Source organism: Thamnophis elegans, chromosome 11 (genome assembly GCF_009769535.1).
Source record: "Thamnophis elegans isolate rThaEle1 chromosome 11, rThaEle1.pri, whole genome shotgun sequence".
Lineage (NCBI taxonomy): Eukaryota > Metazoa > Chordata > Lepidosauria > Squamata > Colubridae > Thamnophis > Thamnophis elegans.
The window spans coordinates 21,621,983-21,639,927 of record NC_045551.1 but is presented as its reverse complement, the minus strand read 5'-3'; the positions used below and the strand labels follow the sequence as shown (position 1 = coordinate 21,639,927).

The window sequence follows — 17,945 nt, the reverse complement described above, 5'->3', positions numbered from 1 at the left end:
ATATTGCTCATGTCCTTTCTGTTTAAATTTTTTGACTATCTTTCAACACGTATGTCCTTGGAAATTTAATATGGGAGATTAAAAAGAAGCAAAATATTTTAGGATGCAGAAACTTTTACAAGGATTTCTCCTTATCTGAATAGAACTGAGCATCTTTTTGTCCATTTTATAAATATATAAGGTAATATTTTAACAAAATAAAATGATTGTTAAAATTATGCTTAACCCTATCTGGTAGGATAACTTTAAAACATAACCTATACCCCCAAATCTTGATGAAATATTAAATCACTATGAGACCAACACTGCTGACAGTATTGAGACAAACTTCACAATGTAACATGCTGATCACATTTAAGACTCCCTTTTTACATACTATAAGTCCACAACTAAATCAACATTAATGTTTAAAATGACATTGATTACTATGAAGAAAAGCACAACTTTTATTAATCAGTTAAAATTATAATTACTTAGGTTTAGTCAAACTGTGTATTTAAACATGCATGTTTATGAGGCAGTCCCAATAAATCATAATTGCACATATCAGTACATAATCTATTATGTCAATGTATTGTTTTTGACGGAGAGCCACATGTTTAGAGCACTTGCTATCAACATTTTTAAAGTTTTGTCTTATTTCAACTTCAGAAAAGCTATTCCAGAAGCTTGAGAATTTCAACTGAAAGATGCTATTCATATTAGTATAATCATGCACCCTTGTATTGAAGTCATTATGGTTGATTAAAGAGCATTTTTATAAAGTTCTATCATTTAAAAACCTATTAATAAATGTGCTTATTTGATAGTTATAATTTCTGCTTTCTCGACATTTTAAATGCAGGACTGAATATGGTTAGTTTTAATTAATGCATTTAAGCTACATTATTTAAGAGGAACACAAATTCATTAAAAATATATAAATTACATTAAAATCTTCTTCAGATTATTTTTCCTCATGCGCCCTTTTTATGGAATAAGGGATTTAAAAGTGGCAATTACACAATTACATTTTAAGAAATTCAGATTTTTGAAATAAATTGGGACAAGTATATCCTTTTTCCTTAAGACAAATATTTATGTCAGCAATTCACTCGTGTATTAAGTTAAGTATAAGATACTGCAGCATTTTTCATTTACACACTAAACTATTTAACACACTTATCTTTTTCCTGCTGCAAGTCATGATAGATACTGTATTCCAGAAAATAATTTAAACTACTTTATCAGACCAATGATCTGTTTATTGGCTAATGTGGGGATCTTTTAAGCCCTTTCAGCATACAAAAATCATTAACATCATTAGAACAAAATCATGCACCACACAATTCAAAATTGATGCCGTTAGTATGAAAAATAAAGATAGAACACCCAAAGCAAATGTCCATTCTGTTAAGCAAATATGACAAAGAATAAGTCCATTACTCATCACTTTCTGTTCCTCTTCTTGCTTAACAGGCAAGGGTTCTTTTACACGTGCAAACCTCTGTAAAGCACTAATGTAATCCATGCCACCAAAAGGTAGATTTGGTAGTTACCAATTGTACAGGTAGGGGCCAAAGCGCTAAGGCTTTAGATTGTTCTTAATCATAAGATATCCTCAGACAAACCTCCCCAGTCTTCATTCTGGCTCTATAAACAAAATTAAGCACAATTGAAAATTTTATAGTGCATTTTGCATGTTTGTGTAAAGATAATCAACTTCACATAGGTTTAAGGATATTAGTATTCTTTAGCTTTTTCTACATGAGTATTATCAAGTACAAAGCTGGTAAAAATATGAAGAAAAATGAATGTATTACACAGATACACCTCACTTTTACCATATGATATGCAGTGAATCTTCATTTTTCCAGAGGGTTGCCAAATTCCTAATCAGGGTATGGATTTTCAGAACAGTATGAGGATTGTTTATAAAAGCTATACAAAATGTAGTAGTAAAGGGGGCCTCTTTTTTTTCATTGTCTACTCCATTCACATATAAAAAGGTGATGGATAAGAGGCTTTTTTTAAGTAAGAGAAGATTGAATCCTCCTATTCCCTTTCAGACAATCCTACTAGAGGTAGTCCTTGATTTTCAACCATTTGTTTAATTATGGTTTGTAGTTATTATGGTCTCGGGAAAAGCAACTTACAACTACTCCTTAAAGTTATGATGATAGCACTACCTCCATTATCTGGTCAAAATTCAGGCACTTGGCAATTGGCTCACATTTATGATGGCTGCAGTGTCTTGTGTTATGTGATCGCAATTTGCTACGTTTGCAACTGGCTTCCAACAGAAAAATCAACTCAAGAAGATAGATCCACTTAACAACCACATGGTTTACTTAATGCTTAACTATAGTTTAATGACCACAGTAAAAGTGGTTGTAAAATCAAGTCCACTCACATGATGATTTGTTTAATGACTACATCGCTTTACAACCAAAATTCTAGTCCCAATCATAGTGATATATTGGGAACTACTTGCTGCAATGGATCCAGAAACATAAAAAGTGTAGTTCTAATCGGGGGATGGGGGTGACCCAATGAAGCTGCAAGAAAATAAAAAGTTCAGCATTGTTCTTCCACAAGCTTCTTTTAAAGATCCTCTTCAAATTGTTTCTATACTCAAATGGGAGATTCTGCTCTAATTATTTATCAACTATCGATGTCTATCAGCACTGTATCTAAATTTACTTTAAGAAACTACATTGTAAAATATGAGAAATAATGGAAAGAAACAGCTTTAGTAATGTCCTTAGCATATTTTAAAAATTCTGTGATTGAAGTTGAAACACCAAACATCTAAGGCTGGTGACAAATTGCAAAACCAAAGTTTGCAATTGAGATTATACCTCTTTTCTACATACGTTTCCTGCATTATGAATGAGGTTCAGTGATGTACAACTTCTCCGAAAATCAGGTACTGACTATCAGTGCCCAATTGATTGATTTTAAGCAGACATTCAGCATATATATTAATGAAGCAACATGTTTACATTCCTAAGGTTGAATTTTATATCACTACTATATCAATTATATGTAGCTATCAGAGTGATAGAAATAAGATAAATGAGAAAAACTATGACAATATGCACAAGTACAATTCAACCTCCAACATAGAAATTTCTTCTCTGTTACCTCGTTTTACACATTATCCTGTTAGTTTTCTGTAACTAGAATTACTAGTATGAGAGTGATAAAGTCACAATTTTATATGGACTAATCTAGCTAAATTAGATGCAACATTATTACATTAAATCAAAAATATAACACAGTACTGAGTTTCCTCCATTTGTTTAAGTACCTAATTATATATAGGATTTTGACTAAAACTATTTTTACTATATTAAATATTATTTGATTTAGCTTTCGCACTTGGAATGCCTGTGTTTACTTGCACTTCTTTCCTCAGCTGTATCAGAGTATCAGCTTGTAGGAATAACTAAGGAACGGTTACGTTCCTAAGATGTTGTTTCCTCCATTGTAACTTTCCTCATATATTTTCAGCTCTTTATTATGATTCCAATTCAGCTTTTCTCACACAAAAAACAATTAGTGTGTCAGAACCAGATATTCATTAGTATTTTAAATAGAGCCAGCTTAATGGATTATCTTGAATAAGTATTTACAAATCATTCCTACATTTGAGCAGAATTTTACCTTGTGGGTAAACATGGTATTATACAAATTCCTGCTTCTGCAAGTGGGTCTACCTGCAGACCTGGCCAAAAAACCCAGTAACCAATAATATACCAATTTAACAAAATAAAGTTGCAGAGAAAAATGTTTTTCATTTCAAGATCATATTAAACATGTAGTTATTAGGGATGATAACATTTTAAAATTAATTTCATTATATTACTAATAATGATAATAATAATAATAATGCCCAAATAAGAAAATTGTTGTCCTTAATTTATGCTTATACTTCATTGATAAACATTTAAGTTTTATCCCTGTAATTAAGTGATTGCCAATAAAGTCCATCAAACAGTGTCAAAAAACAAATTATCTTTCTTAAGTTCTTAAGAGGGAAGATTATATAGTATTAATGAACAATATGAGATAAGCAAATTGTTGGGAAATGCCCAGGCAGACAGGGAAGAAGGTTCAAGTGGGGGAATTAGCCTTGAATTGTTGCACAGCAATAAGAGATTCAAGACTGATCTTCCACTTCCAAGCTCCATGGCAATTTATCTATTACCAAACAAAGGCAAGCAGTCTGTGGAGATTCCTCTATTTTGGCAGAATTCAATGAAGTAGTTAGTTGAACTCTACACATGTGGCTCTGGTTGCTTGTAACTGACACAAATCTGTCTTTGCCTAATTTTGCATAGTCTTTTATTTTACTGAAGGTGTCACTGAATATAATGCACATATTATTTACATGAGCAAAGGAATAAAATGTATTAAGTAGAGATCAAGCTAAATACTTATTAATTTTAAACTTTTAAGACTAGCAGTCCCTTATTTAGTAGAAATCCAATAGATATATTTCAAGACTACAAGGGAAGTATGTGGTTACAAATGCAATCCAGATGAAAAAAGAATACGTATTATTCAGACACTCTTAAGTATATAAATGAATTCAGTGACAATTTTATTACTTTAAAAACACCTTCAGCAGATGACTGTACAATTAATTTCTGTGAGAACAGAATAAGAACAGAAGCTACAGATTTGTCGCAGGTTTTACATACAGAATATTTTGAATATTTTTCTTCTACAAAGACTTTTAAAAGGAATACAATATATAGTATGGTTATTTAGACCCTGGCCAGTGTCTCTTTTCACTTTCACCATCGGGCAGAAGATATTGAAGTATAGCCAGCCAGCCAAAGAGGTTTAAAAACAGCTTCTCCCCTGGGCTGTCACACTCCCAAATACAATCACAATCACTCAGCATACATATGGAAACATATGACTATTTTCCCAATTACTGTATATACTCGAGTATAAGCCTAGTTTTTCAGCCCACTTTTTGGGCTGAAAAAAGCCGCCTCGGCTTATACTCGAGTCAGTGAAAAATTTGCCCGAAATGGAGGAGAAAAAGGGGCGGGGCCATGCCGCTGGGTGACACTCGTGAATGGCCCAGTGCCCCTGTGAGTTTCCCCTCCCTCTGTGTCAGTTTGCCGCGCAGCGCGCACCGCACCATCCCCCCTCCTCACGTTCTAATGTAATGCAGGGCTGTCTTACGATTCCCCTTCCTCCCCCTCCTGCCACTCTGCAACGATGTCCCACCTCCTCCTTGTTATGGCAAGCAGCCACATAGCGATGTCCCACCTCCTCTGGTACAGTGATCCAATGATAGGAATCACTGTGCCGTGTGTCATAGGAGGCGGGACATCGCTCCCGCGGCTGCACGGGACATCATCATCACAGCGGGACATCAGCATCATGAGGTGAGTGAAGTATTTCATTGAATACACCGCTAGTTTACTGTTTTTCTTTGAAATAAATATTCAAAAACATTATTGGTATCTATTTTTATTTTTGAAATTTACCGGTAGCTGCTGCATTTCCCACCCTAGGCTTATACTCGAGTCAATAACTTTTCCAGTTTTTTTGTGGTAAAATTAGGTGCCTCGGCTTATATTCGGGTCGGCCTATACTCGAGTATATACGGTACTTGAATAAGGATTATTCTTTATACTATTCATGTTGTCTTGTATTTTCTGTTATGGATTGCACCAGTAGAGGCTAAACCAATTTCATACTATACATGATGTACAATGACAATAAAGGCTATTACTATTATTATTATTAGCTTATTTCATTAAAATTCCTTCTATTATAGTTAGCATATCACATAATTAACTTTTTTCTAAATCACTAGATTTACTAGTAGAGATTTTCTTGTGAATTTTGTAACAATTCCTGACCTTCTGTCCTTTCCTTGATTCTCCTCAGGACAATAGCATTCCTCAAGATAACTTGAACATCTTCCCTGAAGCAGACAAACATGCAAATTTTCTGTCTTTTTTCCTGCCAATATCTGTGATAGGCCACTATGTTAATAACTTACACGTGGGGAAACTTCCACTTTGTCATTAATGTTTAAATATTTTAAATAACTAAAGCTTTCAAATAATCAGCTCCTTCTAGAACAGCTACTTTCCAAGAAAGCCATATTTTATCAGCAAATACAACTATTTCCCTTAAATAGCTATATTAAGAATTTCAACTGATAAATATAGGGACAGAATGTGATGAGAGATCAAAATAAAATAAAATACATCGATTAACATATCCCATGTAATGATGGCAAAAAACCCCAATTGTTTTTATTTACATAGTAAGCCAAGCACAATTTCCCTAAAGCAACATATAAAAACTGACTTTGCTAACATGACAGAGCTATACTCAAAACTCATTTTATCACAATATATTAATATAAGTGTTATTGTAATTTAAAGAGTATAGGTATGAAAGAATGATGAAAAAGGCATTATTTACTGCTCTGTCACCAAACCTGGATAAACAGGAAACACATTTCCTAAATTAATAAGAAATAAAGAAATATATTTCAGCTACTACTAATCCAAATTCAAATTTTAAATCACTTTAGGGCAAGAGGTTTTAGGTACTACACAACAGAAAAAGTAAAAATTATGGACTAATTACCAGATCAAATATAGTTCCAATCCTTAGTGCAGTTGTAAGACTAGTATTAAAACTATTTGATAAACACTTACTACTCATCAAATTACATAGCTATAGCAAAATGACTTTTAAAGAAAACACTTAATAATACCACAAGGGTTTTAAAAAGAATTTATTTTTTGGATTTCAACTATGAAAAAAGTAAAGAGGCATACAAAATGAGAAAATTACCATATTTTTCAGAGTATAAGATGCACCAAGATTTTGAATAGGCAAATTAAAAAAAAAGTTTTTGCACTCTGCAGACCTTGTGAAAACGGGCCTGTTTTTTGTCAAAAAAAGGGCATGAATAGCCTTTAGACATAGCATACTCATGAGGGCTGGGGGGGCAAAATCGAGCCAAAAATGGTCCATTTTTTTGTGAAAATGGGACCATTTTTTGTCAAAAAAAAAAGGGCATTCACAGCCTTTAGGAGGCTTAAAGAGTGCTCCTGGGGGCTGGGGGGCAAAATTGAGCAAAAAATGCCCCATTTTTTGCTCATTTTTGCCCTCGCCACCCCCCAAAAGCATTCTGGAAGCCTTCTAAAGGTTATGCACAACCATTTTGGTGAAGCGGGCGGGGTTTCTGGAGGCCAAAAATGCTGTATTGAGTATATAAGAAGCATCCAGATTTTCACCCTCTTTTTTGAGGGAAAAAGGTACCTCTTATAATCCGAAAAATACCGTACCCAATCATTCAATTAATTAAAAAGGCAAAATGTAAGTTGAACAGTGAAGTGGCTAGATCTATATGAATATAATTGTGTAGCAGCATAAAATATATATTAAAAAAAACATTATATGGTAAAAGTGATGAAAAGCTTTTCTGCAACTTGGAAGAAACAGAACAAAATAATGTGTATTAGCCCAGCATGCTGGTGTGCTTTAACAAAGAAGCAAAAATTGTATACCTCTTGTAATAGATCTGCCTGTTCAATGGCTTTAAGAACATTTTTCTTGGAGGTCTCTTGAACTTCTCCTCCCAAGAGGAATTCATCCAAAATAAAATAAGCCTTCTCAAAATTAAAGATGATATCAAGTTCACAGACCTACAAAACATTAAAAAAGAAATATGCAATGCCCAAACAGGACTTCTCTGAAATTATCTATGGAATGCTTCCCATTCAGAAGTATGTATGACCACCACCTCTGCAACACTCTTGGCATTTTGCAAACTAGCTAAAGTGTTTTGTCCCTGTGCATTCAATCCTTGAATTAGCTTATTTATGGCTAATTGATTAGCAATTTATTCATTAGTAATTCATTAGTTTATTAATTTATTGATTACATCTATTTGATATTTACTGATGTTATCTTAGTAATATAGGCAGTCCTCAATTTACGACAATTGAGCCCAAAATTTCTGTTGCTAAGTGAAACATTTGTTAAATGACTTTTGCCCCATTTTACAACTTTTCTTGCCACAATTGTTAAGTGAACCACTGCAGTTGGTAAACACAGTTGTAAGTGAAACTGGTTTCCCCATTGACTTTGCTTGTCGCAAAGGGAGAACCACATGATCCCAGGGCAATTGTCATAAATATGAACCAATTGCCAAGCATCTGAATTTTGATCACATGACCATGGGGATGCTGTGATGTTTGTAAGTGTGAAAAATGGTCATAAGTCACTTTTTTCAGTGACGTTGTAACTTTGAGTGGTCACTAAATGAAGTGTTGTAAATCAAGGACTACCTGTATTGCATTTTTAATTTGACTGTCAATCTAATCAGCAGCTGCAAGATCTTGAGTAGCCTACAGCCTTCATCAGGAGTGTCAAATCAGTTCGCATCGCAGGCCGTATCACTATATTTTTTGCCTTCACGTGCTGGGGTGAGCGTGGCCTGCACATGCTGTATCTGGTTCAAGGGCCACAAGTTTGACAGGCCTGGTCTACATAAATACATTTTTGTATTATCAATTTTGACCAAATAAAGGGAGAAAATTATGAATATTTGAGTAAAGTAGCATTTAAAGGCAAAATGCAAAATAACTATGAACTAATCAAAAATATCTTTTATTAATTGTTCTATAAACCCTGACAATCTTCTTTAGCCACAAGACATAATAAAAAGCATTTATAATGGAAAACATTCGTCTTACTCTGCTCGCAATTGGCCATCCAACTTTTTATTTTAAAAAAATTAAATAAAAAATTAAATAAAGAGTTGCAAAGCACGGCACCAGTCAGATTTGTAGTAATCTCTGAATACAGAGAGTACACTGGGGTAAAGAATTGGAGATTTGGAGGAAGCCACTTCCATTAAATTGGTAAATTGGTGTTTTGTAACTGATCATACTCATGATGACATTTTGTAAACTGTACACATTGCATATTTTCAAATTTCAAAATTTCAATTTTCTGCCATGAAAATATAGAAAAATATTTCATCCCTACAACAGAGATTTCCCTGAAGAATTCAGAACAGTTTTTTCTCCGGTTTTTTTCCTCTCCCACTAGGTAATCACTACTTTTTATGCTGTTTTATGGAAAATGATTTTGTTGATGTGCTTTATTCAAGTGTGAGAGAAATCTTTCTGCTACTTCCTGCTAACTCTGAGACTTTTAAAAACTAGAAAAAATACAGAAAATAACTTACACTTCCAAAATATTTATCAAGTAATTCTACATAACGATGAATTATTTCCAAGGTTATTAACTCATTATCCTGATCTTCAATGGCACAGCAGAAATAGAGGCTTGCATATCTGTAAGACACATATTCAATTTAGCAAGGATATAACAGACTTTTGTAGTCTTAACTACATTTAGTAACAGTTTAACAAAAATGTTCAATCTTTAAAATAAATTAAAATGTCACATTTGCAGACATTGACAATAAAACATTAGATTTAGTGTTTAAAAGTAAACCTAAAGTAACAGTGGGCTAAGAAAATGAGAAAAATGCTTTTAAGATCCCTTTTCTTCATTTTCTTTAAATTTTGGTTGTGAAGTAGGGTTGTTAAGAACAAGACAGTTTGTTGAAAAATAAAAGTTTTTGATCTCTTCTAGAGAAGTGAGTATTTATTCTCATCATAATTTAAATTATCAGGTAGCCTTTTTGCAAGGTGGACAGTAATACAAATTTGATTAATAAATACTGTGCCCAGCAACTGATGGCCAAATGAAAACATTAAAAGATGGAAAAGCACATTAATCAATTACAGTACAATTTACTATTTCTACTTATAACCCAAACTACAAAAAAGGCAGGTTCAGATAATCAAAGCTAGAAGAAACAAAGGAACAAAACGGAAAGGTAATTATGACATCAAGAAAAACAGGCATAAAAGTGAGACATTAAAAAGTTGCATGATTGTTAAGAATTTTCAAAAAGAATCAATTTTGCTACTCTAACCCATTGGGGAGGACAAAGGGAATCAAAGAAAAGAGCAGCATTCCTATTCCTTTTCTACATATTCCTTGGTGGTGCCTACAATAGTGCCCATAAGCCAAATGAACAGTTTGCACCACAATGTTTTTTCTCTCTAAAACATTATGAGGTAATTCCTCCTATGTTTTCAGAAACACGCAATTACACTGTTGCTATGCCTGCTCTTTCAGTCTGACTTTGAGAACATGTGTATTTAATAGTGTGTTTTGGAATACAAACATCCAAAATGGCAAATATAGTTTTACCTCCACAAACAAGACAAAAATTAAAACAATATTAAAACCATGATAGAACTTTTTGCATGGTTATTATACAAGGATTATGAAAACCTTGATGTAGCAATCTTAGAAGACAATCTTTTATTAGTTTCTTAGAGCTGACTTATATAAGTTATAAGTTAAGGCATATAAACCATTTCTAAAAATTTCAAACTGCATTAAAATTTATCTTCAACGCAGACCAAAAAGTATATGGGTATAAATACATGACTCATATAAACATTGTTATTTAAGTCAATGTTTACATGGGTTATTTAGTTTTTATGTAACATAGAATGTTATATAAATTGGGGATTGTCTAGGTATTTATTCAGAAGTATACTTTTTCACATAGTGATGTGCCAAGTGACCTGTGGTAAATTAAATTGATTGGACATGATTTGGAAAGTCACACACTTCTCTATAGAAGGCCTCACAACGGACAATGCATACTGTAGCAGAGCAAAAGCCATTAAGTCAAATAAACTGCCTGCAGAGGTCAGAACAGGATTATTGAAAGCCACAGATCTGGTGAAGGCTACAATAAAATTTCTGCTGCACTGAAAGTTCCTAAGAGCACAGTGGCCTCCATAATTCTCAAATGGAAAACGTTTGGTGCAACCAGGACTCTTCCAAGAGCTGATCACCCAGTCAAACTGAGCAATCGGGGGAGAAGTGCCTTAATAAGAGAAGTGACCAAGAACCTGATGGTCACTCTGACTGAACTCCAGAGATCCTGTGTGGAGATGTGAGAGTTCTAGAAGGACAGCCATCACTGCAGCTGTTCATCAATCTGGGCTTTATAGAAGAGTGGCTAGATGAAAGCCCACCTGAAGTAAGTAAGATCTTTATTACGGTCAAAGACCAGCAATATACATTTGTTTTTACACTATATTAAAAAAATACTAACATTAAAATATAATTTAAAAGTATTGACATTAAAAGTGGAAAATAACATTATGGTCCAAAGATTGTTAAAGGTATGTCCAGATAATTGGTACAAGATGGTACTTATACTGTAGCCAATTTTTTGCTTATGGACATTGCAGCAGCACAGAACTTTGCCACTGCATACGTGGTAACCGGGTTAGTGTCCTGGAGAAGAAAGCCTAGATAAAAATTGTCTGCCCTCCCTGGCAATCTCTCTAATAAGGGGAGAATATATGCAGACCTACAAGCTCTGTATAGCTCGCAGTGTAATAGTACATGTGAATTGTCTTCCACTTCTCCTTTACCACATATACAAACGCGTTCGGCTATAGGTGTTCTCTTATACCTGCCCTGGAGGAGTGCTGAAGGACTCTCAGACTTTTTCGAAAGCAGGCTTTCGTGTGTTTTGCATTTTCAGCTGTGACGCTTTCTGTAGAGAGGTGTGTGCCTGTCCAAATCATGTCCAATCAATTTAATTTACTACAGGTCGACTACATTCAAGATGTAGAAACATGTCGACAATCAAGAGAAATGGGAGATACTAGAGCTAAATTTTACATGTTGTTGCAAAGGGTCCGAATATTTATGCCAATGTGATATTTCAGTTGTTTATTTTTAATAAATTTACAGACATTTCTAAAATTCTGTTTTTACTTTGACATTATGGAGTACTGAATTTAGATAAGTGAGAAAAAAATGAATTTCAACAACTGTAGAATTAAGTTGCAGTACCACAAAATTGATAAAAGTGAAGGGGTCTGAATATTTTCTGAATGCATTGTAGTTAACTGGATAATTTACATAATTCTCATACTATGTTCCACTATTTAATTATTATACTGTTTTTGCGCCTGTGAAACACTTTGACCATCACTGAAAAAACATAAATGAGTTCTTTATTTCCCATGAAAATATATGACTATTGCATGACAATAAACAGAAAAAACATTGCCATTCCATTCTCAAAATGCATCCATTCCTTGACTGAGCAAGAAAATAAGGTATTTATAATTTTAGTAAGCAATTCTTAAATATTATGTTTGAATTCTTTGGGGAAACAAAATATATTTGATTAGCAATTAGAGCTTACTTTTCTACATCACTCCAGGTGGTCCTTACAGTGAATACAGCCTTAATAAATTATGCAAAACTTATTACAAGAAATGATGTCAGGTACTAAGATTTGGAAGCAGTTTTAAAATTCAAATCATGCAGAATTGGTGTCAGACAAATTTTCAGTTAAAGATATAAATGCAGTATTATAATTCTGTGAAAAATCTATGTTTATAATAGAAAATTTCTATTATAGTTTGCACTTTCTTTAAAACCAGTGTTTCTGATACATGCTAACAGTCCTGTGCAGTTATTTTGTGGTAGTTGAGATGATTCAGTAGGATTCATATCACAAAATGCAAAACTCAAACTGAATTTTATTTCCATTTTCCAATTCTCAAGTTGAATTTAAACTTAAAAAATAGAAAACATTATTTCATCATTCACACTATGGTCTTCATTGTTATTTAATGTGCAAAAGAATAATTTCCTCCATTTTTGGTGGACTTTCTATATTTGATGAGATTAGATTATAGCTTGAAATAAATTTTTAATTAAACCACAGAGAGTAAACATCTTTTGAAACCTGTACTGCAGCTGAATACAGAACTATTTTACATAGTGCAGCATATCAGTGTGATACAGTTCTAAGACCCTGAAAAGGTGGGAGATCTATCCATCCATCCATCTCATACACACTAATTTCATATTTTTTCAGTACATTTTAAAATGTATCACATGCCCATTTATTAGCACTTTAAGCATGAATTAAATAAAATGTGTTTTTTATAAGGAAATAAATAATTTGTTTTTCGATCCCAAATAATTTTTCTCAGATGTGTGATAAAGCAATACAACCTTTTGTAGACAATCTTCAGATCTCTCCATTCCAAGAAGCTGCACATTTTCGGTTTTCGGGCTAAGACTGTTTGAACAAGTTCTCTTGTAATTTTCTTCTTTTCTTTGTCAGATAACGGGACATACCATTTTTGAAGTCTCAGTTTTCCCTGGCGACTAAAAAGCAACATAAACTGCATCTGTTGAATTAAATATAATATGTCATGTTAGCCTTTCTGCACATTGTATGCAAGTAGTCCTGAAGTTTCAACAGGTCAGTGACTTATGACTGTTTTTCACACTTATGACCATTGCAGCAATCCCATGGGCATGTGATCAAAGTTTGATTGCTTGGCATAAGGTTGTTGCAAAATAAGATGGAAGCACAGGGTGGCAAAAAGGGACCCAAACTGTAATGTGTGTGTGTGTGTGTGTGTGTGTGTGTGTATACACACACACACACACACACACACACATATACCGTATTTTCACGACCAAAAGCCGCACCGGATTATAAGCCGCAGTATCAATTAACGTTAATTTTTCAAACTTTTTCCACATATAAAGCGCACCGGGTTATAAGCCGCACATTTCCCGACGCTTCTGGACATCTGTTGCAGTCGCGAGGAGGAGCGGAGAAGAGCGCGAAGGTTCTTGGCGCTCCAGGAAGCCGCGAAAGCAGCTGGGGGAGGCGCACGGCTTGGTTTATCCTCCCTGGACGTCGCAGCAGCAGCCCCAAGCACACCGATCTTTGTGTTTTTCGCATCGGGGCATGCTCTTGTAGCACACCCCGATGCGAAAAACACTGAGATCGGTGAGTTTGGGGCTGCTACTGGGACATCCAGGGAGGAGAAACCAAACCGCGCGCCTCCCCCAGCTGCTTTCACGGCTTCCTGGAGCGACAAGAACCTTCGCGCTCTTCTCCGCTCCTCGCGACTGCAATAGATGTCCAGAAGCGGCTTTTGGGGCTAATGGGGATTGGATTTCCAGCTCGATAGCCCCTGCCACTTCTGGACGTCTATTGCAGTTGTGAGGAGCCGAGGAGAGTGTGGAGAAGAGCGCGAAGGTTCTTGGCGCTCCAGGAAGCCGCGAAAGCAGCTGGGGGAGGCGCACGGCTTGGTTTATCCTCCCTGGACGTCGCAGCAGCAGCCCCAAGCACACCGAACTCTGTGTTTTTCGCATCGGGGCATGCTCTTGCAGCACACCCCGATGCGAAAAACACTGAGATCGGTGAGTTTGGGGCTGCTGCTGCAACGTCCAGGGAGGAGAAACCAAGCCGTGCGCCTCTCCCAACTGCTTTCGCGGCTTCCTGGAGCGCCAAGAACCTTCGCGCTCTTCTCCACACTCCTCGGCTCCTCACAACTGCAATAGACGTCCAGAAGCGGCAGGGGCTATCGAGCTGGAAATCCAATCCCCATTAGCCCCAAAAGCCGCTTCTGGACATCTATTGCAGTCGCGAGGAGCGGAGAAGAGCGCGAAGGTTCTTGGCGCTCCAGGAAGCCGCGAAAGCAGCTGGGAGATCTTTTTCCACATATAAAGCGCACCGGGTTATAAGCTGCACTGCCGGTTTTGGATCAAATTTTAGGATTTTCAGTGCGGCTTATAGTTGTGAAAATACGGTATATATATACATACATACATACATACATACATACATATATGTGTTTGTTTTTTTTACAACCCCCGGTATGCCCAAATATGGGAGGAAGATCACTACTTCCATTCTCTGTCCTTCGGCTCGTCACAAGAGACCATCCAGGCAGAAACCCAATATTTTTACTGTTGCCTTTTTGTTACATTTGTTGTATTTGTGCTGATTGTTGTATTTGTAGTGCATACTGCAATACTGTCTGCTCCAATCCAATATCCTTCAGGTAGTAGTCACAATTCTCACAATCTTAAATCAACAATAGCACATTATACCACAAGAAGTTCAGTAGGTTCAAAACTATAGGATATGCCTCTGTATTTTAAAACCAAGTACATATAATAAATATCATAGTAATGATGTTCAAAAATAATGAACTAGTTTTATAAGTGCCCAAATAATTTAAAATATTCTAAGCTACTGCTTAATTATTCTTTTTCATCTTTGCCAGTACTACTTATATTCCTGGAATTTATTCTTTAATGTTAGAAAGTTTTTCTGCTACAAACATCTATCATTTCATGCAAGTGTTTCCAATATTAAGGTCTCTACTATTGATGCAGTTGCAGGTGCACAAAATATTAAACACAATCTATTCAAAGTCCTGTATATCAAAGTATCTTAAATTATGTGTGGTATTCCTCTTGCATATTTCAAAACTGCACAGAAAAAAAAATCTTAGGTAAAATCACCATCTCAGCCTAAGTTCAATATAAAGTGCAACCTATTTTGTAAGTAATATTCCATAGCCTTTTAACTGATTCTCAGAAAAAATGAGGAAATAGATATATGGTTAAAAATGTAGTCACACTGCAACTATGTAGTATTTAAAGATGAGTCTTCATTTCAGAAGAACTTATCTATTTTGATGCCAGCATATTATAGCACAATTATGGGACACATTCAATGCTTGATTTTTTTTTAAAAAAGTAGTTATAATTTAATGAAACAATATGAGTGAAAAGTATTTTATTTCCTTCGGCTATCCTACCAGGAATGTTTTTTTTTGCCACAAATATAAATAGCCTAGTGTAAAAGAGCTATTTTGGGAAAATTATTTTTCTATAAAGAGATGATTCAATATAAATATTTAAATTGAATTAGTAGATGAGGAAGCACTATAGATTCTGCTCAGCCATATTGAGCCAGTATTATTAAAATTACAATAAACAGTCACAGAATAAGCTACAATTGTGATTCAAGATTTTTTTGCAATGAAAGATTACTGTATAGAATATTTTAACACTGAAGTAAAAAATGTTATATAGAAAAAGTCCTTCATCCAAAATAGTCACTTGTATTATAATTAATCATATCAATGTAGCCAGTTTTTGTGACCTTTCAATATTGTTTTCCCTTACTTTACTCTGCAAATCATAGCCTTAATCAAAATAATCTGCATATTGGAACAAAACTCCCTAGGACATAAATATTTCCTTTTTTCCTAAGAGTGGGGAAAACCCTAAATAGTAAGCATCCAAGCTCCAATAGTTTACTTGGCCTCATTTTTGTCTATGTTGGCTTTAAAGTTATCTTGCCAGCTTGTATCATTAGGGAAAAGTTGAAAAGAAAGTGGAGCAGTGAAGCTACTATAATATTCCCTAAATGGGGTCTTTAGATTTCAATTATCCAGAATCACCACTAATTTTACTGTTTCTGCAGTTCCACGGAAGAATTTTATTCTCAACTGACTTGCCTATTTCGCAAAATAGCAAACAAGAAAAAGAAAAATAACTGGCTCGCAGCCAGATAACTCTTCTGTTTTCCTACCATGTTTATATTGCCTCCTTCTTCCGGAAGAAAATTGTTGATCAAAAGACAAAACAGCTATATAAAGACTTTATGATGTGTAATATCTGAGCAGCGCGTTGGGAAACACCGTCATTAGCACTTGTTTTATATAGCAGCTGTGCTTTAAAAGTTTAAATAGTTCTGCTCACGGCACCCGTCATTGTTTATTTTAAATCAGTTTAGGTAAAGGGATGCTTTAGTGAACTATCTGCCCCCTTCACACATCCACTCAGAAAAATACACGTAAGTTTAGCGGCAGACAGATCCAGCTTAAAGAGGAGTAAGCGGGGTGCCCTCTCGAATACTTCGGCTAATAAAAGAGCAATCAGGTGGATCCCCAGGATTTGGAGAGAGAAAAGCCAGGAGGAGATCGTCTTCCCGTTTGACCACCCAGTAAAGAGCACCGGGTGCTACGCGAGGGGCGAGCGCAGCGGTGTCACTCCTCCTTCCGCCAACAGCACGAGAGGTCACGCGGGTGCGGGGAACGGGGCCCAATCCCTCAAGGCTGGAGCCGGTTTTGGCACACGCGCGCAGAGTCCGGCACAATCCCCTCTCGAATTACACCTCCAATCCCACGGTGCGAGCGTTCACGAGCAAGCACGCACGGATCCGCACAAGGGACGAGGAGAGGCAGGCAGCTCCAGCCGCGCAGCTCTCCCAGTCACTCATCCCAACCTAAACCCCTTTTTTCGTGTACCTTCAGGCGAGTTCAGAGGTGCCGCCGCCAACCGCCGCATTCCCGGTTCAACTTGCCCCATGCTTACCGTTATCCCAGAAGCGTTGGCAGGCGCGCGCACGGCTGAGGGAGGGGAAAAAAAGAAGAAGGAATCCCTTCAGCGCTCGCTGGAGAAAGACACAGCCGACAACCTCCCACCTAAACCACAGGACGAAAAAGAGGGGCTGCTCGCGGCAAGGAGCCCAAGAGGCGGGGCCGAAAAAGAAGACGCGAGGGAGGGATACAGCCCAATTCTAACCGTCGAACTTCATTCGCTCTTCCGAACAGAGCTTATCCTGTCGAGAGAAAGAGGAGGAGAAAGGATTCCCAGGGTAGCCAATCCCTGAACAGAAAATGTACGCGATAAGATAGAATGAGTAAGAATCGGCGCTGGTACTGCCCGAAAGATACAGCAGCTTGGCAGGAGGGAGAGGAACCAATCAGAACAAGAGGTAAACGTAGCTTTTTTATATAGCCAATCAAAAGACATCAGGGAGTGATGTTAGCCAATCAGAGGCCAATTGGTGGCCTCTCTTTTTACTCATCCGGGCACAAACCGATACATCGATGACTAGAATAAAATGGGCATGCGCCGCTGCGACGTTTCGCTTGTCATTCTTAAACTAGGTTTTCCCAACACGTAATCGTTTTCTCTTCTTTCTTTTATGCGCAGATTTTTAAGGCAAGTTA

At 36.0% G+C, this 17,945-nt stretch overlaps 1 protein-coding gene across 4 annotated transcripts in view; it reads right to left on the bottom strand.

Moving 5' to 3' along the window:
- Positions 1 to 17,657, bottom strand: part of AP1S2 (adaptor related protein complex 1 subunit sigma 2) — a 29,382-nt gene extending 11,725 nt beyond the window's left edge. For 2 of the 4 annotated variants that reach the window (XM_032226192.1, XM_032226193.1), the window contains exons 1-5: positions 17,305 to 17,657; positions 13,123 to 13,301; positions 9,230 to 9,338; positions 7,542 to 7,679; positions 1,539 to 1,632 (exon numbers count right to left, since the gene is read on the bottom strand). In XM_032226192.1, coding sequence (XP_032082083.1) covers positions 1,588 to 1,632; positions 7,542 to 7,679; positions 9,230 to 9,338; positions 13,123 to 13,301 — 471 coding nt within the window. In that variant the 5' untranslated portion in view covers positions 17,305 to 17,657 and the 3' untranslated portion in view covers positions 1,539 to 1,587. The remainder of the gene's footprint in view (positions 1 to 1,538; positions 1,633 to 7,541; positions 7,680 to 9,229; positions 9,339 to 13,122; positions 13,302 to 17,304) is intronic. The other 2 variants (XM_032226194.1, XM_032226190.1) reach the window with 2 other exon arrangements.
- Positions 17,658 to 17,945: the final 288 nt, after the last annotated feature.